We start from the raw sequence: 23,036 nt of genomic DNA, 5'->3' as shown, positions 1-23,036 counted from the left end.
CAATGTCTCCAAACACACAGGCCAATAAATAGTGTCTCTCTCCACCCTTACCCCAGCATTACCTCCCATGGATTGCACATATCTGTGATACCAATCTCATACAAATGCACTTATGATGCATTCCAGTCCAAACACTAATCAATGCCTTATCTCTTTCTGCTGCTTGTGTCTGGTATAGATCCTCTGCATTCTGCATGAACCTCCGCTTGCCCCCTTTGTGAGCGTAACATGTTTATCATATAAATTGTTTCCCCCGCTGAAGGCGACATATAATAAAGGACCATGCATTTTGCTGTTGTTAATGTTACATAGTATATTCTCTGTTTAAAACTAATTGGTAGGCAAGGCAGGCTGGCGGCTTCCTTTCCAATAACAATGTCTATTCAAGCAAGAGTGGAGATAATGCTGCCAATTTATTTCATCATGCATTTCGCATTAGACCACTGGGGGGCACTAACGTGCTGCGGATGCATTGTGCAGGCAGGGTCCACACACTGAAACCCCCCTCAAGCCCCCATGCTCATGATCTCCCCAGGTTTTGGGGGAGACAGCTAGGACACACACTGATGACTCAAGGAGGCGCTTGTCGAGAATGTAGAAACCTCCGACGTGTCCCGATTGAAAGAGAAAGTCACGTAACTGTCTTTTACAAGAGGGAGAAGGAAATCACGGCCTCCCGCTTTGAATACCTCGCTCTATCCAGCTCGACGATGTGTGCACGAATACACTTCGGTCTCTTAATCACCCGCTTTCTCCTGACGCCGTCACTTGACACCGCGGAAACTTTGCGACGGGCGGGACAGATTGCGAGAGGGGTTTTGTGGCGTTGTTCAGACACACACACGGCTTCATTAGCCACTTCCTTGCTGTCCTGTCGAGGCAGGTGAGAGCGTCCGTGACACCTGATCAATAGAGGACTCCTGTGGACGTGTAATGAGAAAATGTAAGCTAAGTAGAAATAGAGGCGACTTTTTTGGACAACACACTTTGGTACCTGCCAGCAAATCTCTCGACAAATAACTCCATGGTGTTCCTTAAGCAAACTGAGTTGTATACGGCAAGGAAGCATAGGACAATCATTTTGTAATGCAGTCTGCTGAAAATGATGGAAAGCGCCACAGGCACCTGCTGCTGTGTTGCACGCACCAATACTCCATCAGTGTTGGCGCTAGGAATTTTCAAAATGAGGGTCCCACAGTACATTTTTGGGGTCCCACTTTTTTGTAACGATCTTGAAAACATAACTAACATTCTATATTGTGTTTTGGAAAAAGGTTGCCATCAACGTTACTTAATTAATTGGGTTCCCTCCAGGTACTCCGGCTTCCTCCCACTTCCAAAGACATGCACCTGGGGATAGGTTGATTGGCAACACTAAATTGGCCCTAGTGTGTGAATGTGAGTGTGAATGTTGTCTGTCTATCTGTGTTGGCCCTGCGATGAGGTGGCACTTGTCCAGGGTGTACCCGCCTTCCGCCCGAATGCAGCTGAGATAGAAAAGAGACAAACGGTAGAAAATGGATGGATGGGAATACCAAAAAAAATAAAATTTTTATGCATATGTAAATTTATTCAGTCATAAACATTCATTCGCTTTCTTCTTTCCTTCATGGATGTAAACTTTACCGCTGCCGGTATTTTTTATTTATTTTTTCATTGTAATATTTTCTATATATGTTCTATTTTTGGCCAAAGGAAGACAAATAAAACAATCTGAAGTTGTCTTTATTTTTTTTTTTTGTTTTAATGCCATGATTTTAATAGTCCGCCCTGCGTGTGCACAAATTTTCCTCCATGCGGCCCCTGAGTTAAAAATGAGTTTGACACCCCTGGTCTATACTTTAAAATACTGAACCCACAAAAAATAAAGTGTATCAACATAAATTACTTGAGATAAAAATATTTCAATCCAATCCAATCCACTTTATTTGTATAGCACATTTAAACAACATAAATGTTTCCAAAGTGCTACATAACAATATTAAAAACAATATTCAAATATTATCCTTAGCTCCACCAGTGACTGAAAAAAAAATAAAATATAAAAAAAATATATATAATATAAAACCAATATAAAAACAATATAAAAATAAATATGATTAAAAACGACTTTAAAGGGTTAAACCAATTAAAACAATAAATAGAAATCAAAATATAAAAAAAACCCACAGAGGACCACAAAACTCACCAACGAGATAAAAATAACATCTCAGTGAGAAAGAAACACATTAAAAAATGTGCTATTTCAATGCAATTGGTTTGTCTATCTATACACATGCTACCGATTAGCACTTGCAATATTACAGAGAAATTTTAACTTCTCCACATTTAGTAACGAAAACTACAACTAAGATGCACGTTACAATCAAAGAGCCTGTGTGTGAGAAGTACACAACTTACAATATTTCAATCAATCAATCAATCAATGTTTATTTATATAGCCCCAAATCACAAATGTCTCAAAGGACTGCACAAATCACTACGACTACAACATCCTCGGAAGAACCCACAAAAGGGCAAGGAAAACTCACACCCATAGTTATGCTCATACTTTCAATTTTTTTAATTATAGTAAATGATTGTCAATTGCTTCATACATTTTATTTTAGTATACTCAAATGCTTATTTCTTATGTAAGCTGTTTTTGCACTTATACCCCAAAAAAACTTCCTTGTATGTGTAATTGTACTTGGCATTAAAAAAAAAAACGATTCTGGTTCTGACATAAACATTTTGTAAGCTCAATAAAATACCAGTTTGACACATTGAATTTAACGGCAACGTCAACTTCCTGATTACGGCAACACAACTTAGACAAACGGCCATGAATGCGTACTAGACCCACATATGCGGTCCTCTCCAACGTTTCTTATAGTCATCATTGTCACCGACGTCCCACTGGGTGTGAGTTTTCCTTGCCCTTATGTGGGCTCTGCCGAGGACGTCGTCGTGGTTTGTGCAGCCCTTTGAGACACTAGTGATTTAGGGCTATATAAATAATCATTGATTGATTGATTGATTGACTTGCTAACAAGACTCAGAAGTGTAAGAAAACAAATTATAGCAATAAAATAGATTGCAGTTCATACCAGACACTTCTATTCAGCAGCACCAGGATCCAGCAACATATCACTTTTTTTTTAAATTCCACACTACAAAATAAGCGAAAATAAGACATGGTTTGTGCTGATCGGACCAATATTAGAATCGGCCGATACTCGAGGCTGCGCTACACGTACCATATGGGAAGTGAAAAAGTTTTATCGGGATTGACACACCCTTGTGAATGTTTTGGACTTGTGTTGCTTTTTCCCCCCGTGTGTGTGGTGTTTAAGTTCCTGTCCAATGCTTTTAATTTGAAGTTTCACTTTCCCTTCATGCCCCTGAGTGCTGGCACCCACACCTGTTCGTCGTTGTCAATCAGGCTCCTTACATGCCTGCCATGCAGTGCTTGATTGTTGTTATTTGTACGCGGCTGTGCTCTGTTCCCAAGTGAGTGACTGCTTTGTTTATTGTGCACATCCGAGGTGCACTTATCATTTTACCTGTGCACTCCCCAGATGCACATATATATGCTGAGTTATTAATTATTTTTTTTACTTACCTCCTGGTGCTGTCTTTGCATCTCTCGGGTCACGCTCCAAGCACCACTCCTCGCCGCTCGTTACAGGGACAATTAATTGAATCATTGTAGCCAACATTTTTTTTTTTTTTTTTAACTGTTGCAATGTTCTCTTGGGTTCTTTAAAAGCAACTTCAAATAGCACTTAATCTTAAATCATTATTATTATTATTGTCATCAACATTATTATTGTTGATTGTATAATTAATATGATTATGAAAAGTTACAATAAAATATAATTACATTTAGTCATAGTAGTCTATATGTGCGTAATAATTTTACCTTTTGTATACGTTTTTTTAACATTTAACAGCAAAAATATGCTTTTCAGTTTTAACCATGTTTTCTTTATTTATGCTGCTGTATCAGTTTTTAATGCAGGAAAAAAAACAAAAATTGTTTGACCCACATATAAACAAATGAAATGAGCACTGAACACATATATATGTATATATGTATATATACATATATATATATATAGGTGTGGGGAAAAAAAAAATCACAAGACTACCTCATCTCTACAGATCTGTTTCATGAGGGGTTCCCTCAATCATCAGGAGATTTTAATGGAAGCATTCACATACAATGGTTTATATAGACCACAGAGTGGGTTGGTACAAGCAGGCGTAGGGTGTGGTGATTGGCTCATGTGTTACCTAGGAGGTGTTTCCGTTTGTGGCGGCATGTTGAAATGATTTCACTGCGCTTGTTGAGGGATGATAAATCTGGATGATATATAATAAACATAAAAGGCTATCGATGCTGTCATCCAGCAAAGCTGAATTCGATCAAGCAACCCCCCCGTACCAGAAAGCACTTGATGAAAGCGGATACAACTTCACCCTCACCTATGAACCCACTCCAGGAAACCAACCCAAAAAGAGCAGAAAACGAAACAACATCATCTGGTACAATCCGCCATTCAGCAAAGACGTCTCAACCAACATCGGCCGCAAGTTCCTCACTCTGATCGACAAACACTTCCCCAAAGGCAACACCCTAAGAAAAATATTCAACAAGAACAACATTAAATTGAGCTACAGCTGTATGAATAACATGCAACAAATCATTTCAAACCACAACAAAGCAATTGCAAAAGGACTGCCTACTCCCAGACTAAACGACTCTGAAACCAATAATGAATGTAACTGTCGCAAGAAACCTGATTGCCCTCTCAACGGAAGGTGCTTACAGACATCAGTCGTTTACCAAGCAAAGGTAATACGCAAGGACATTAACACATCCGACACGTACGTAGGATTAACCGAAGGAGCGTTCAAAACAAGATGGAATAATCACAACGCCTCCTTTAGAAACCAGACTTTGCAGAATTCTACAGAACTCAGCAAACACATTTGGAACCTCAAAGACAATAATGTTGAATATTCAATAACATGGCAAATTCTTGCATCCAGCACACCTTACAACAGTGGTAATAAAAGATGCAACCTATGCTTGAAAGAGAAACTGTTTATTATATATCATCCAGATTTATCATCCCTCAACAAGCGCAGTGAAATCATTTCAACATGCCGCCACAAACGGAAACACCTCCTAGGTAACACATGAGCCAATCACCACACCCTACGCCTGCTTGTACCAACCCACTCTGTGCTCTATATAAACCATTGTATGTGAATGCTTCCATTAAAATCTCCTGATGATTGAGGGAACCCCTCATGAAACAGATCTGTAGAGATGAAGTAGTCTTGTGATTTTTTTTCCCACACCTACATATTGCGCTCTACCACGGTATTGAGCACTATTCTCTGGATAATCCAATCAAGACATATATATATATATATATATATATATATATATATATATATATATATATATATATATATATATATATATACCACAAGGGAGGGGGGGACATAGGAGAAAGAGAAGAAGCGGCAGATCAACTGGTCTAAAAGGAGGTCTATTTAAAGGCTAGAGTATACAGATGAGTTTTAAAGTGAGACTTAAATGCTTCTACTGAGGTAGCATCTCGAATTGTTACCGGGAGGGCATTCCAGAGTACTGGAGCCCGAACGGAAAAAAATGAAACTCAGTAGCCAATACTGACAATAAAAAAACATTCTCGCAATTGTTTGATATGAATTCAAAACCATAACCAACCATGCATCAATCTAGCTCTTGTCTCAATGTCGGTGTACTGTCACAACCTATCAGGTCATGCCGTTACTCATTTAGAGTTTTTTTGGTGTTTTCCTGTGGGGCGGCATAGCTCGGTTGGTAGAGTGGCCGTGCCAGCAACTTGAGGGTTGCAGGTTCGATTCCCGCTTGTGTCATCCTAGTTACTGCCGTTGTGTCCTTGGGCAAGACACTTTACCCACCTGCTCCCAGTGCCACCCACACTGGTTTAAATGTAACTTAGATATTGGGTGTCACTATGTAAAGCGCTTTGAGTCACTTGAGAAAAGCGCTATATTAATATAATTCAATTAAATTCAATATATATATATTTATAATTATCTTTAATAATTATATATATATAAATATATATATATGTATATATATATATATATATATATATATATATATATTTATAATTATCTTTAATAATTATAAATAAAATAAACAATTTTACTCTGCAACTTTACTGTAGTTGCAAGTACACACACAATGTTGTAAGATTGTTCTTGAAGTCATAATTACAGAGAATAAAAGCAGAATCTGATACCATACCATACTAACTTTATTTGTAAACCCCTTAAAAACAACAACCTTTTAAGAACAAAAGACTGTACACCACAAAGAAATTGACTAAAAAGGTAACATACACATTCAAAAAGCAAATACAAAATATCCTAAGAACAATTTCTTGGATAAAAAGCCATTAAAAAGGTAAAAACAGTTAAAAAAGTTAAAAAGAGTTTAAAGTCTCATGCTCGGTTAAAAGCCACTGAATAAAAATGGGTTTTAAGAAGGGTCTTAAAAGTAGCCAAAGAAGGGGCCTGTCTCACATGGAGAGGGAGATTGTTCCAGAGTTTGGAACCCGCAACAGAGAAGGCTCTGTCCCCTCGAAGCTTGCGCCTTGATGGATAAAATGGACGGAGAAACAAGATTGTGTTAAAATTAGTTCTAAAAGTTAATAGTATAAAGATGATTGCAATAATCAGATATGCTAGTAATATAAAAATGTATTGTCGATATTATTAATATCAATAATGACTCAGAATGCCCTAACTGTAATCTACTACATTTATACTACTAGTTGTATGCCCCATATAAAATAGTAAGAATGGGTATTTTTTATGAGGTAGCAAGGAGGGTTTTAAATGTGTACTTTATATCACAAGTACAACCCATTTATTTATTTAATGTACCCCTTTGGTGTGACGTTTGCGGGGCATCGGGGTGATGCGGGTCATTCTCTCAGGTATGCAGTCGGGCTCAAACACAGCGTGAAGGTAAGAAATAATTGATTTGTTTAACAAACTAATACAGACTTAGTCAAAAAAAACAGAACTAGCATGGGAGCTAGAAAAACCAAAAGCGCTAGCATGAGAGCTAGAGAAATAACAGAAAAACTTGCACAAGGTACAAAAGGCAAACCAAAAAAGCTAGCATGGGAGCTAGAAAAACAAAGGCATGGCGCGGAAGCTAGCAAGTACAAAACTGGAGTACGGGATCGGAAATCAAGGTCGTCACTGTTGTGCGAACACAAACTAGGAGGCAAGACTGGATGAACAGAAAAGGCAGGCTTAAATAAAGACAGTAATCAAGGGGCAAGTGCGCGTCAAAAGCAAGAGGCAGGTGAATCTAATAAGTAACTGTGGAAACAGAATAAACCAGGAACTAAGGAAGTCAAACACTAACAGAATATAATACAAAAACTAATCAAAACCAGAACAGGATATGATCCGGGCAGCGGATCATAACACTTTGTTATAGTATAATGGAAACATATACTACTGGCCTCCTAAAGACCAATATTGTACTTTTGACAAACATTGACCTTTTTTATTCATTTATTATTATTATGTTTTTGCCTTGCCAAAACTGTGACATCTTTATTGCAGCTTCAAGGAAATAATTGAGAAATAAAAACAAGATTAGGAACGTTTTAAAGAAGTGAAAACATGACTCAACTCTTTACTGTACCCTTTTTTCCAGAATGTATAACAACTTGTTCTGCTTATTGGTGTTCTTCAAAAAATGATTTTGGTTGTTTGAAAGTATATTTTAGCGAGAAGCACATCATTTCCTGCAGAGACACATTCTTCGTGTGTGTGTGTGTGTGTGTGTGTGTGTGTGTGTGGTTTAGATAATGATGAAGAATGTTGAGCAACAAACCGTGACGCTCAGTGAGTGCAGTCTGAGGTGAGACCTGAAGAACATCTCACAACTTCAGACGTCGAGCTCCCAAATGGACATTTGAAAAGTGGTAGAAAAACAACAAAAAGGAATACAGCCACCTGGTGTTCCAGTTTGGTCCATAAAGACCAGAACTCTTGCATGTGGTTAAAAAAAAAAGCTGCAGATGGGAGACAAACACCACAAGACAAAGAAATGTCCCTGGATAGTTCAGATGGAAAACCTGTCGGTGTACCATGGACCCATCGGTAAAAGGGAAGGGGAGAGGCGTTTGTTTCTGGATGGACGCGATGGATGCTACCTGGTCCGAAACAGCGACTCTATCCCCGACGTCTACTGCCTGTGTGTGCTGTGAGTAAAACAACTCCCAATCACGTTCTGCAAACATGCAATCCCGCTGCCTGTAGACATTATTGATCTTGTCCCCTTGAAGGACCTCAAAGAAATAAAAGTGAGAAGCAGGACATGTTTCTATGCTGAAGTGAGCATCAATAGTGCAAGATCTTATGACGCATACATTGGTGGATGTAGTTATCATCATTCATTTATTTATTTATTTATTTTTGTCCTGTCCAGCTACTCAGGCAAATCATATTGTTGATGCAAATGCCCATATCGGCTGTACAATTTTACTTTACAAAAGAGAAGTGTGGGATACTTCTCTTGTTGCCTTATTTGTATTTGACTTTATTAAAAGCATTTATATTAATGTTTGGTGCAGCCGGAGGGGATGGAAAGAGAACAAAAGGAAGACAGAGGGGGGAATTTTGGGGACAAGAACAGTAAACACAACAATAACAATGACAACAATGACAATATAAGAGTATTCATCATCCTTATAGTTAAAGACGGTGTTTGCGTGCGTGTGTGCAGGTATAAAACAACGGTCTTCACATATCGAATCCACAGGCATGTTGGAAACAACTGGTATGCAGAGGTAAGACTTCGACACCACAATGATTTCATTTGCGTTTTTACGTCTGCTGTACTTTGTACTCCCACCGTTCCAGCAGTAAGAGTTCATATTTCTGAGGTGTGTGAATGTCAGTGTGGTTGGTTGTTTGTCAATATTTAAAGTTAAGTTAAAGTACCACTGATAGTCACACACACAATCGGCGTGGTGAATTCAACCTCCCCATTTGACCCATCCCCTTGTTCCACCCCCTGGGTGGTGAGGGGAGCAGTGAGCAGCAGCATCGGTGACCGCGCTCGGGAATCATTTTGGTGATTTAACCACTAATTCCAACCCTTGATGTGATATGTGAGATTGCTGGGGAAAGCTCCATCTCACCTGTGACCTTGAACAAGATCAATGGAACACAATTACTCATTTTTTTATTCTTTTATACTGATTGATTACATTTTAAGTCTGAGTTGGTTTTGCTCTATTGTGAGGTCACCACAAAATACCAGTGACAGATTGTTGTGTAGTCCAGTTTTTCTTAGCCAAGAACATCTGTTTCTCAACTGTGGTCCATATGGGGCCGCAGCAGTACTCAGTTGTAATACATTGTACACCACTTGGGGCAATAATGGCACTTTAAAACAAACGGAAGAAAGCCGGGGCTAACGTCATAAGTTTCTTAAGGATAAGTTTCTTAAGCGCAAAAAATATGACAAAAGTGGTAAAGCTGAGTGATCATTTTCACTTTAATTTCGTTGACATTTTAGTGAAATAACATTCATTGTTTATTAATTTAGTTAAGTAATTTGAGCACTAAAATTGTATGTACTTGTATTTTTCATCAGTTTTTAATGAGTCCTCGCTTATATTTTTCTAAACATCACAATCTGTGATAATGCCAAATTTTGGGGAGAAATACATCATCATACAAACACACACATGCAATCACACATGCAAACACACACACACACACACACACACACACACACACACACACTTAACAACACCAAACAAAAAGAAGGAAAAATAAAAATAAAAAAAATTAAAAATCACCTAATATTAACTGTTATTAGCAGCTTCCCCATCAGACCGTCGCATCCTTGCAATATAAAATAAAATGACAAAACATTGATTTTTCAAACGATGCGAAAGTCAGACGCGTGCCTTTTTTTACTTCCCTGATGACCTCCTTAATGTAACATAAAAACATAAAATGCGCCAAATAGTGTTTTTATTACCCATTATTCTTTGTAGTGGAATTAGATGGGTATAATGCTTATAGGGTTATTAGATCGTCCACATAGTTCAGTGAGCAGGGTACATTGTGTGGCACTTGTGCTTTGACTTGTGTTGTTTTCGACTGGATACCATGGCCGAAAAAAATAGTTTTGATTGCTACATATAAGTGTTGTCCCGATACCAATAATTTGGCACCGGTACCAAAATTATTTGGGTAATTTTCTTAATAAAGGGGACCTCAAAAAAATGCATCATTGGCTTTATTTTTTTTTTTAAATCTTAGGGTACATTAAACATCCATCCATCTTCTTCCGCTTATCCGAGGTCGGGTCGCGGGGGCAACAGCCTAAGCAGGGAAACCCAGACTTCCCTCTCCGCAGCCACTTCGTCTAGCTCTTCCCGGGGGATCCCGAGGCATTCCCAGGCCAGCCGGGAGACATAATCTTCCCAAAGTGTCCTTGGTCTTCCCCGTGGCCTCCTACCGGTTGGACGTGCCCTAAACACCTCCCTAGGGAGGCGTTCGGGTGGCATCCTGACCAGATGCCCGAACCACCTCATCTGGCTCCTCTCGATGTGAAGGAGCAGCGGCTTTACTTTGAGTTCCTCCCGGATGGCAGAGCTTCTCACCCTATCTCTAAGGGAGAGCCCCGCCACACGGCGGAGGAAACTCATTTCGGCCGCTTGTACCCGTGATCTTATCCTTTCTGTCATGACCCAAAGCTCATGACCATAGGTGAGGAGGGGAACGGAGATCGACCTGTAAATTGAGAGCTTTGCCTTCTGGCTCAGCTCCTTCTTCACCACAACGGATCGGTACAACGTCCGCATTACTGAATACGCCGCACCGATCCGCCTGTCGATCTCACGATCCACTCTTCCCCCACTCGTGAACAAGACTCCTAGGTACTTGAACTCCTCCACTTGGGGCAGGGTCTCCTCCCCAACCCGGAGATGGCATTCCACCCTTTTCCGGGCGAGAACCATGGACTCGGACTTGGAGGTGCTGATTCTCATTCCGGTCGCTTCACACTCGGCTGCGAACCGATCCAGTGAGAGCTGAAGATCCCGGTCAGATGAAGCCATCAGGACCACATCATCTGCAAAAAGCAGAGACCTAATCCTGCGGTCACCAAACCGGAACCACTCAACGCCTTGACTGCGCCTAGAAATTCTGTTATTAAACATATGTTTCTTATTGCAAGTTTGTCCTTAAATTAAATAGTGAACATACAAGACAACTTTTATTTTATTAGTAAGTAAACAAAGACTCCTAATTACTCTGCTGACGTGTGCAGTAACATATTGTGTCATTTTCCATTTGATTATTTTGTGAAAATTATTAAGGAGAAGTGGTAGAAAATCAATCATCAATTAATCAAAGTTTATTTATAAAGCCCTAAATCACAAGTGTCTCAAAGGGCTGCACAAGCCACAACCCGCGGTACAGAGCCCACATATGAAATTAAATCAAATGAATTATTAATCCACTTGTTCATTTACTGGTAATATCTGTTTACTTTCTGTTTTAAAATGTTCAATCTACACGTCTGTTAAAATGTAATAACCACCTATTCTTTGGTTGTTTAATAATTTACATTAGTTTTGGATGATGCTACAAATTTGGGTATCAATCCGATACCAAGTAGTTGCAGGATCATACATTGGTCATATTCAAAGTCATCATGTGTCCAGGGACATAATTCCTGAGTTTATAAACATAATATAAGTTAAAAGAAAAAGAAAAGAAGATGTTTGGATGCCAAAAAATATCGACGTAATCATTGTAGTATGGACTAGATACGCTACTGTACTTGGTATCATTACAGTGGATGTCAGGTATAGATCCATCAATGGCGTTTTTCTACATTTTGATGCCGATGAGCTATTGCAGTGGTTCTCAAATGGGGGTACACGTACCCCTGGGGGTACTTGAAGGTATGGCTTGGGGTACGTGAGATTTTAAAACAATATTCTAAAAATAGCAACAATTCAAAAATCCTTCATACATATATTTATTATATAATACTTCAACAAAATATGAATACAAGTTCATAAACTGTGAAAAGAAATGCAACAATGCAATATTCAGAGTTGACAGCTAGATTTTTTTGTGGACATCTTCCAAAAATATTATTGTTAAAGATTTCTTTTCTGGTGAAAAAATGTTTAGAATTAAGTTCATGAATCCAGATGGATCTCTATAACAATCTCCAAAGAGGGCACTTGAAGTTGATGATTGAAGTTAAAGTTAAAGTACCAATGATTACTTTTATGTGTAGAAATCTTTATTTATAATTGAATCACTTGTTTATTTTTCAACAAGTTTTTAGTTATTGTTATATCTTTTTTTTCCAAATAGTTCAAGAAACACCACTGCAAATGAGCAATATTTTGCACTGTTATACAATTTAATAAATCAGAAACTGATGACATAGTGCTGTATTTTACTTCTTTATCTCTTTTTTCCACCAAAAATGCTTTGCTCTGATTAGGGGGTACTTGAATTAAAAAAATGTTCACAGGGGGTACATCACTGAAAAAAGGTTGAGAACCACTGAGCTACGGTGTACTTTTCAGAGGCGGTTTACCGTAGTACCGTATAGTAACGTATATGATTCATTAGTATCGCGGTACTATACTAATACTGGTAAACCGTACATCTTTGATCTCAATGGGATTTTACCTGGTTAAATAAAGGCTAAATAAATAAATAAAAAACCTACTACGTATAAATATATGGTCAAACATTTTCATTGAAATAAATATATGTAATTTTATACAGCATTAGGGAAATAAGCAATGCATTTATTCATCAACTATTTTTATTTCACGTTAATCAAGGTGGAAGAGTTTGTGTTTAATGGAATAATTTTGCTTATGTTAACACTTTATAGTAAGTACACACCATTAAAAACTTTTGAGTCAAAATAATTTAAAACTACAATAATAAACCCCCTATAAGCAACAAAAAACGGACCTGCTCAAAAAAGTGTTATAAGTCATATAATAGTTGTATTTACTATTTCAACATGTTGAATTCTTTAACACCTTCTATTCATGATACAAAGTTTTTAGATATTTGTAATAAATAAAAACTATGTGACCAAAATCCTGCCCTCTAACCTTTAAAATTAACTGACTTGTCGAAGGTAGGGAAAAAATGTGAATGTGAGTGTGAATGTTGTCCGTCTATCTGTGTTGGCCCCGCGGTGAGGTGGCGACTCAACTGTGTGCAGCTGGGATAGGCTCCAGCATTCCCAGCCACTCCGTAAGGGACAAGCGGTAAAAAATCGATAAATGGATGGGAAAAAAATGCAACAAATCTCTTTTTTTTTTTGATCAAAGAAGACTAAGGAGTCAAGCTTTAATAAAACATTGGCAAATACTGAATCCATAATTTATAAAAGATATTTCTGACGTGAATATTCATTGGTATGCAGTTTATAAACACAGTTATAGTTATAAACATTGGTATGCATGTCTGAATACTGTAAGTTTAAGGGCTTGTACAGTATAAAAAATAAAATTTAAACCTAATATTAAAAACCTAACTATCATGTTTATTATATATGAGCTCATCAATAGAGTAGTGACTTAAACAGTGATAACTCTTTGAAAACTACATAGTTACTAATGAGTAATAATCTTGGAATAATGTTTTATAAATCATGACTTTCGGTGCTTTATTAACGCTTAATAGTGTGTATTTATTATAAAGTGTTACTTTGTCAATAAAGGAATAAAAACTTTTAAAGATATTCTGTAGTTTGGACACCCCTGTTAAAAAGAATCGGTAGTCTTACTAAAGTACATTTTGTGTCTATTCGATCCCCGTCTGACTGTAAGTGAAGTTTGTGATTTGTTTAATGATTTTCCTACCATTTTCGTTATGTGTCAAAAGCCTTGGGCTTTTTGTCGGCTATTGTGTGCTTCAACATAAAAGTGTGACTTCCTTGAGAAAGCCGAAGTCCCCTCTGACCTTTTTTTGTGCGACTCAAGATTTCCACACTATTATCAAACAAAAAGCAAAATGTACAATACAGCCTTGGCCAAAAGTTTTGGGGGTGACTCACTGTAAATTCTGTGTTTCAATTATTTTTCTGTCTCCGTATTTCTTAAGATTCCATTTTACGTGTTCGTGAAAACAATTTTTTTTTTGTGAGGGTCACAAAATTGAAAAATGAAACGACAAAGTTATTAAGGCAGAAACATTGAAGCCATTCCAAACATTTTGGGCCATGACTGCACTTTTCAAATACACGGTGACGACGCCACTCTGAGCAATGTATTGATTTGACAACTTCACATTAATTACTGATTAGTGTTGTACCGATACCGAGATTTTGGTACCGATACCGGTACCAAAATTATTTTGATACTGCTTTGGTACTTTTCTAAATAAAGGGCACCACAAAAAATTGCATTATTGGCTTTATTTTAACAAAAAAAAACTTAGGGTACATTAAACATATGTTTCTTATTGCAAGTTTGTCCTTAAATAAAATAGTGAACATACTAGACAACTTGTCTTTTAGTAGTAAAACAAAGATGCCTAATTTAGCTGTTGACGTATGCAATAACATATTGTGTCATTTTCCACTCTATTATTTTGTCAACATTATTAAGGACAAGTGGTAGAAAATGAATTATTAATCTCCTTGTTCATTTACTGTTAATATCTGCTTACTTTCTCTTTTAACATGTTCTATCTACACTTCTGTTAAAATGTAATAATCAATTATTCTTCTGTTGTTTAGTACTTTACATTAGTTTTGGATGATACCACAAATTTGGGTATCAGTCCGATACCAAGTAATTACAGGATCATACATTGGTCATATTCAAAGTACTCATGTGTCCAGGGGCATATTTCTTGAGTTTATAAATATAATATAAATTATAAAAAAAACGAAAGCAGATGTTGTGATGCCAAATTATATTGACGTAATCATTGTTGTATCGACTAGATATTAGGGCTGCGAATCTTTGGGTGTCCCACTATTCGATTCAATATCGATTCTTGGTGTCACGATTCGATAATATATCGATTTTTTTTTCGATTCGATTCGATTTTCGATTTAAAAACGATTTTTTTTCCCGATTTAAAAGGATTCTGTATTCATGCAATACATAGGATTTCAGCAGGATCCACCCCAGTCTGCTGACATGCAAGAAGAGTAGTATATTTTTGTAAAAAGCTTTTATAATTGTAAAGGACAATGTTTTATCAACTGATTGCAATAATGTAAATTTGTTTTAACTATTAAACAAACCAAAAATATGACTTATTTTATCTTTGTGAAAATATTGGACACAGTGTGTTGTCAAGCTTATGAGATGCGATGCAAGTGTAAGCCACTGTGACACTTTTTTTTAATTTTTATAAATGTCTAATGATAATGTCAATGAGGGATTTTTAATCACTGCTATGCTGAAAATATAACTAATATTGATACTGTTGTTGATTATATTAATTTTTGTTTCACTACTTTTGGTTTGTTCTGTGTCGTGTTTGTGTCTCCTCTCAATTGTTCTGTTTATTGCAGTTCTGAGTGTTGCTGGGTCAGGTTTGGTTTTGGAATTGGATTGCATTGTTATGGTATTGCTGTGTATTGGTTTGTTGGATTGATTAAAAAAAAAAAAAAATACATTTTTTTAAAATTAGAATCGATTCTGAATCGCACAACATAAACGATTTTTCCCCACACCCCTACTAGATATGCTACTATACTTGTTTGGCATCATTACAGTGGATGTTAGGTGTAGATTCACCAATGCCGTTTTTCAGAGGCGGTATAGTACCAAATATGATTCATTAGTATCGCGGTACTATACTATAACAATACCGGTATACCATACAACCCTATTACTGATATTTGATAAATACAAACATTAACAAGAAACTCTTTCAGTATTCCTACGTAGGGATGTTCCCATCAGGGTTGTATGCTGCCGATTCCAATGCCAATTAATCTTGAGTGAGATTGGCCGATACCAATACCGATCACATGAAAATGTTTAACTGGATTTATGGTGAGTGATGTTGACAGTTCATTAATACAATATTTAAAGTATTTCCTTATGCCCTTTTACTACATACGTTTGTTTTGTAAAAACAAAGTCAATAATACACAATAACTAAACAAGAAATACAGTCTACTACCCTTTTAAATCAACAAATTTTGCCGTCAAAAGTGCTTGCGGGATATATGTTTGCTCCACACGACTGTTATATTGAGACTGTGCTTTATGTTAAGTTTCTCCTTTGCGCTACCGAGCGGCACAGCGCCTTTTGTATTTTGACTTAAATACTGATCTTACCTCCAAGCTGCCTGCTATCCTCCACATTTTGCAATCACAAACATCTCACCAAGCCACAACGCAACAACATCAACAGTTGTTGTAATATCCTCTCGCTCAACCAGGGGTGTCAAACGTATGGCCCAGGTTGGCTAAATATAAAAATGAGCCGAAATTTTTGAATGAAAGATACTGCTTTTCTAAATGTGGCCACTAGATGTCAAAATAGTAATTCTTTGCATCTTTGTAGATGATGCTACATATGTAAACAAAATAAAGCACATGATGTTAGTACATCAGTCGAAGAAAATGAGCAAACTACACAAATAACATCCTGTAATTTGATTTTGATATTATTTGTTGATCTTGATAGATTGAAAATAAACACCAATCAGTTGACTGATGAATATTATCACATCATTTATTCAGATAGTATAAATAAGGACAAATAAAGGTACAATACTATTAACCGCAACATGTAATTGTAAAAAACCAAATACAACATTAACATTTGTATATTGTCAGAATGTGCTTGTTCTATTTTTGAACAAATTAAACAATCTGAAATTGTCTTTATTGTTAAGTTATCGTGCTGTGATTTTACCACTTGGGAGTAGATTTTCCTCCATGTGGTCCCCGGTCTAAAATGAGTTTGACAACCCTGCTCTAGACTATTATTAATCCACTTGTTAATTTCCAGCTAACTATTTACTACAGCGTGGTTCCATCTACACTTCTTAAACTTTACTAAGCACTTATTTCTTGATGTTGTTTCCGGCTCGCTTAGCAGTTATCTTCGCTATTAACTTACTTGCTTTCGGTGTATAACATGGCTCATCCTTCGATGATAATGTTACGTGACGATAGGGATGAAAAGTTTTTTCGATTTGATTCTTTATCAATTCTCGTATTGATTCTTGCTCAGAAAAAAAATTGTATCTACTTTGTTCACAACTTTGTTTCGCGATCTGCAAAATTCACAATCAAAAACACCTTTTGCCCTCTCTTTCACTAAAGAAAAAATGCATGGAGCCAAAAAAACTCAAAACTGTTTATAAAGCTTTAAAATGTGTAATCTTAATTATTTTTTTACAGGAATAACAATCTGCACATAAAAATCCAATGTTTTCACAGGTTTCCAGTCTTTTTTTACTTGCCTTCCTTGTGACTCAGCACTCGGCCTGTACACCCTTTTTTAAAAATGCATGATTTCCTCACGTCGAATAAAAAAATTAATACAAAAAACTTCAGAGAGGAACCTTCCAAACCACTTCTGCTCAGAGCCTCCGCTGTCACTGCTCTTGTCAAGTTGTGAAAAAAAAAAAAAAAAAAAAGGAACTCCGTAGCACCAAAAGTCCGCGACGATAAACGTGTTTATGACAGATAAGACTACACAAATACACCCATCCTAACAAGTATATGATAAATGTAGACAACTTTTCCTTTTCTTTTACTTTAATAATGCAACAGTGATCGGATGTTTGCTGAGGGCTGAGGGGTGTGTGCAGGTGTGTGCAGGTGTGTGTTGCTGCGCAACCTGTGGAATGTTGAATACAGGAGGGAGGAATGAGAGGGAAGCCAACACTACTATATCGTGTGTGTCCCTTTTTCGGCGGATTTTTCCGCTAGTGCAGATAATTTTGTCAACTTGTAATGTAGTAATTTTGTGAGTTTATTCAAATTTACTTTCTCAAATTTTGATTTGAGGGGGCAAGACATTTATTTAAGGGGGCTCTGCCCCCTCTTGCCCCTGCGTAGAGCCGGCCATGAATGCTAGCATGATTAAAATAACCTATGTATTTGTATATATGTATGCATATAACCTATATACAATAAGATAATAAACCTGCTCAGTGGCTTTGTAGTTAGAGTTTCCGCTCCTGAGATTGGTAGGTCGTGAGTTCAAACCCCAACCTAGTCATACCAAAGACTATAAAAATGGGACCCATGGCCTCCCTGCTTGGCACTCAGAATTAAGGGTTGGAATTGGGGGTTTACATTTTCAAAATGATTCCCGAACGTGGCCACCGCTGCTGCTCACTGCTCCCCTCACCTCCAAATGCAGAGGGTAATTTCACCATACCTAGTGTGTGTGTGACTATCAGTGGTACTCTACCTTTAACTATAATACGACAGCACGTAAACATTTGCCTGAAAACACTCCTACAAACATCACGTACGGGACAGTTTAGGAAGTATGAATTGTTTTAGTTATATTGTAAAACTTACCAACGTTCCTCGGCGCGATGAATGAAGAATGCTTTTAAGCAGAAATGCTACGCACGAGTAGTGTGCAAAACGACATTTACTTCCGGTTCAAGGTACGAAACAGGAAGCACATTGTCAACCCGCAGCACCTGCAATGAGCTAAGTAGTCCAAAAGATGGCACCATAGCACAAACAATAACACACCTTTTCAGTGCCTTGGTCGGTGCTGAAAAATATTTTTTGAACACAAAACATTCTGGCAGTTAGGAAAAATCAATTTAGTCGCAGGGTTTAAAGCGTTGGAAAAAAGTAGTGGCTTATAGTCGGAAAAATGCGGTAACTTGTTAGTATGTATGGAGACACATCATTAACTGCTAGTCGTTTGTCAGCCGGGGGACTAAAAAATAGATAGTGTCAGTCAGAGGGGATTTACATTTGTGATCGGCATTAAAATACTTTCAGTATTATTACTGCGGTTCAAAAGGTGAGTAAAGTATTGCCGATGTGACAGTTCAGTTAACATTTTCACTGTAAATGTGTATATTGTATTTCAATAAACTGGAGGATTGTTTGAAAATGCATCTTCGCCTTTAAACTGTGTATGTTATTCTTCAAGTTGAGCGGTTTTTGAGTGTTTTTTTGAACAGGAGGAGATATAATAAAATGACCACATTCCTTTCCCTTTACCATTTTGCAATAAAGATTTAAATTTCAGACAGTGCATCGCCTCAGAATGCAGCTGGCAGAACTGGTGATGAGGTCTGTAATGGAGGCTGCAAACATTCGGCGACATCTCCCGGCCCACATGTGACTGGTGTAAGCCGGCGCTGACAGCATCAATCAAACACATTGACGGAAAAACAACACAAATTGCACCACGAGCTCGATGATCGTGTACATTATTCATGTGCAATATCGCTTTAGTGGAATATTTGCCGCAACACCCTGCGAGCGAGGGGGGCCTTTTTGCGGAAAGCAATCTTTACTTGTGATTGAATGATTGAAAATGGATTAAATTTGTTTTTGTTTTTTTTTCCTTCCGTGTGACTGATAGCAAAGAGCAGAGCGCCATGCCGGCTGAATAGAACATTTAATGTTCAATTCAGCTTTGATTTGGCGGAGAGGATGTTTTCTTTTTTTTTTTTTTTTTGAAGCCACATATGTTTGTGGTATTTCTGTTTTAATTGGCCACAATGGAGGCTGCTGAGATAACGGGACACGTTTCAGACGTCACCTATAAATCCTGAAATAATTGTTTTTTTTGTTGTTGTTGACTAACATGAGAAAAAAGCCTGAGGGAGAGCATGCTGCCAGAGCCAACGTTCATTTTCCTAACTTAGCCTCTGAAAACCCCTGTGTCTTATTTTCCCATCTGCTATAACCAGTCAGGTCCTCTTAGAGCCTTCTCATCTATTAATTTGTTGTCTTTAATGAGATCTCTGCCAAATTGAGTGTGCCATAGTTAAAAAAAAAAAAATTTTTTACAAAGTACATTTGGTTGAGAGCTATTTCAAAGCAACCATCGTCTCATATTCCCAGTGGGCTTTGATGTGAAGATGAAGTCTCCGCTTTACTTTCTTTCTTTTTTCCCCCTACCTAGACCAGTGCCGGTGTGCGGAGGCGATATTTCCGTTACATCGAGAACTTGATAACGGCTTTCCAGGAGCCCGCCCAAGGAATTGAAATGCCTCTGCTGCACCCTGTCACTGCCCAGGGACGGGCGCAGACACCCACGGTGGAGCACAATCCCAGTAATAGCCTGTCACCGCCGCCCGGGTGCTCTGCCCAGGGACAGAAGAAGCAGAAGAAAGATGTGCTGCGAGCTATTACACACGGACCTTTAACTCACCATTGATCTAATTAGACCTTCCGACTCCACTGTAGCCGCGACATGAACAGTATCACATGTTGGAGCATATAAACCATCTCAGGCCAAATTTGGCAGCCACTTATAAGTTCTTCAAGTGCAAGTTTTCACTTGTTAAATGTGTATCTATTTTTAACTGGGAATGACAAATACACACACACACACACATAAAAAAAAAAGATTTTCACATTAATCACAATTCTTTATTTGTAACGACTCTTAATCGATAAAAGAAAAAAAAACATTTTTTTTGTTGGTTTTGTTGTTAAGGTACACCTATTCACCATTAATTTGTTGTTTATTAACATGCAAATTAGTAACACACTGGCTCTTTTTTTTTTTAATTGATCTCAACTCTGTACACTGCTGCTGGAATTTTAATTTTCCTGAAGGAACTCTCCTGAAGGAATCAATAAAGTACTATCTATCTATCTATCTTAATTAGTCATTATTAAGTACTTATTAATGCCTTATCCTGCATGGCCTTGTTATACAAGCAGTAAGCTGTTAACTAACAGTCTTCCCCAACCCTAAGCCCAACCATAGACCTAACCCTAACCCCAACCCTATTTTAATAAGCAACTAATTTCAATTTCTTATTACCATGTGTGAACGACTCTCACTGCCGTGTCGGTTCCAGGGACCACCAAGGAAGGACATGGCTTTGAGCAGTTTTGACTTTCTTTATTTTCCAATAAGAAAAGTATTTTTCGGGTTGCTTTTCAGTCACCCGCGTCGTCTGCCTGTCGCTCTCCCTCTCGCTCTCTTCCGGGTTGCATGTGCTTCGTTTCATTCTGTCGTTGTCTCTCCATCTCTTTCCACGACGTTCACGGCTGCCGCCCTTTTAAACAGTGCGAGAGGATTCATTAAACGTATCCAGGTGTGCAATACAAGCACCTGGTTTCGATTGTGGCGTCGCTCTCGGCACGCCCCGCCTCGCCGCTCGCTCGCTATCCCCGCCTCCTCGCCGCCATCTTTGGCCGGGCTCCAGCGTGCCTTGCCTCTCTTTCGGACTGTCGGTTAATCCTCTCCCCAACATGCAAATCAGTAACATATTGGCTCTTAATTAGTCATTATTAAGTACATATTAAGGCCTTATTCTGCATGACCTTGGTATACAAGCAGTAATAGTCTTCCCTAACCCTAACCCCGACCTTAAACCCAACCCTAGCCCTATGTTAACAAGCAACTAATTAATGGTGAATATGTTCATTATACTAAAGTGTTACCTTGTTGGGAACACTTAATTTTAAGGTACACCTATTGATCATTGATTAGTTGCTTATTAACATGCAAATTGGTAACATATTGGCTCTTAATTAGTTATTATTAAGTACTTATTAATGCCTTATTCTGCATGACCTTGTTATACAAGCAGTAAGAGTCTTCCCTAACCCTAACCCCGACCTTAAACCTAACCCTAACCCTAACCCTAAACCTATGTTAATAAACAATTAATTAACGGTGAATATGTTCCCCATACTAAAGTGTTACCGTTTTGTTTTTCGATCTCTCCTGGCCAGCTGCTCATGTAAGTCACATTGTCGATGTAGATCAGGGGTGTCGAACTCATGTTAGATGAGGGTCCACATAAAGAAAAATATACTCCCAAGTGGGCCGGACTGGTAAAATCAAGGCACAATAGCTTAAAAATAAAGACAACTCCAATCAATCAATCAATCAATCAATCAATCAATCAATCAAAGTGTTTTTATATAGCCCTTAATCACGAGTGTCTCAAAGGGCTGCACAACGACCCCCTCGGCCCAGATGATAAACTTGTACTATGACTGCAATATGCTGATAGCAACTTACCTAAAATTGAATTGGACCACTTCTAGTAGGAAGGAGGCCCTCATTTGAACTTCGGAATGCAAAAATAATAGCCATATCCTTGAGAGGAGAATACCTGTCTAGTTCAAACACAATCCATTAAGTTATGACTTTAAAGGCCTACTGAAATGAGATGTTCTTATTTAAACGGGGATAGCAGGTCCATTCTATGTGTCATACTTGATCATTTCGGGATATTGCCATATTTTTGCTGAAAGGATTTAGTAGAGAACATCCACGATAAAGTTTTCAACTTTCGGTGATTAGAGAAAAGCCCTGCCTTTACCGGAAGTCGCAGACGATGACGTCACATGTTGATGGCTCCTCACATATTCACATTGTTTTTAATGGGAGCCTCCAACAAAAAGTGCAATTCGGACCGAGAAAACGACAATTTCCCCATTAATTTGACCGAGGATGAAAGATTAGTGTTTGAGGATATTGATAGCGACGGACTAGAAAAAAAAAAGTTAAAAAAACAAAACGCAAATGTCTCTAAAATGTTTTTACAGAAATTTACTAGGGTAATTCTGGGGAATCCCTTATCTTGCTATTGTGTTGCTAGTCTTTTAGTGAGTTTAACAGTACCTGATAGTTGATGATGTGTCTCCACGGGTGTCTTGACGCCAGTGTCTCAGGGGAGTTGACGGCAGCTTTATGGACGTCACAAGTTCAGCATTTCTCCGGTAAGAACTGACTTTTTAACCACATTTTTCTCACCGAAACCTGCTGGTTTA

At 37.9% G+C, this 23,036-nt stretch overlaps 1 protein-coding gene across 1 annotated transcript; it reads left to right on the top strand.

Annotated features, from left to right (window-relative positions):
• Positions 1-7,911: 7,911 nt before the first annotated feature.
• LOC133553490 (SH2 domain-containing protein 1A-like) lies at positions 7,912-20,901 on the top strand. The gene is made up of 3 exons (XM_061901745.1): positions 7,912-8,299; positions 8,822-8,885; positions 20,200-20,901. The coding sequence occupies exons 1-3, from the start codon at positions 8,115-8,117 to the stop codon at positions 20,452-20,454; spliced, it is 504 nt and encodes a 167-aa protein (XP_061757729.1). The 5' UTR covers positions 7,912-8,114; the 3' UTR covers positions 20,455-20,901.
• Positions 20,902-23,036: the final 2,135 nt, after the last annotated feature.

The sequence above is a fragment of the Nerophis ophidion genome, linkage group LG05 (genome assembly GCF_033978795.1).
Source record: "Nerophis ophidion isolate RoL-2023_Sa linkage group LG05, RoL_Noph_v1.0, whole genome shotgun sequence".
NCBI classification, from domain to species: Eukaryota; Metazoa; Chordata; class Actinopteri; order Syngnathiformes; family Syngnathidae; genus Nerophis; species Nerophis ophidion.
This window is presented reverse-complemented; position numbering and strand designations above follow the sequence as displayed.

Coding starts and splice junctions, on each gene's coding strand:
- LOC133553490 (XM_061901745.1), top strand. CDS start 8,115: ATGGGAGACAAACACCACAAGACAAAGAAATGTCCCTGGATAGTTCAG. Junction 8,300..8,821: donor GTCTACTGCCTGTGTGTGCT/GTGAGTAAAACA, acceptor GCGTGTGTGCAG/GTATAAAACAACGGTCTTCA. Junction 8,886..20,199: donor GAAACAACTGGTATGCAGAG/GTAAGACTTCGA, acceptor CCCCCTACCTAG/ACCAGTGCCGGTGTGCGGAG.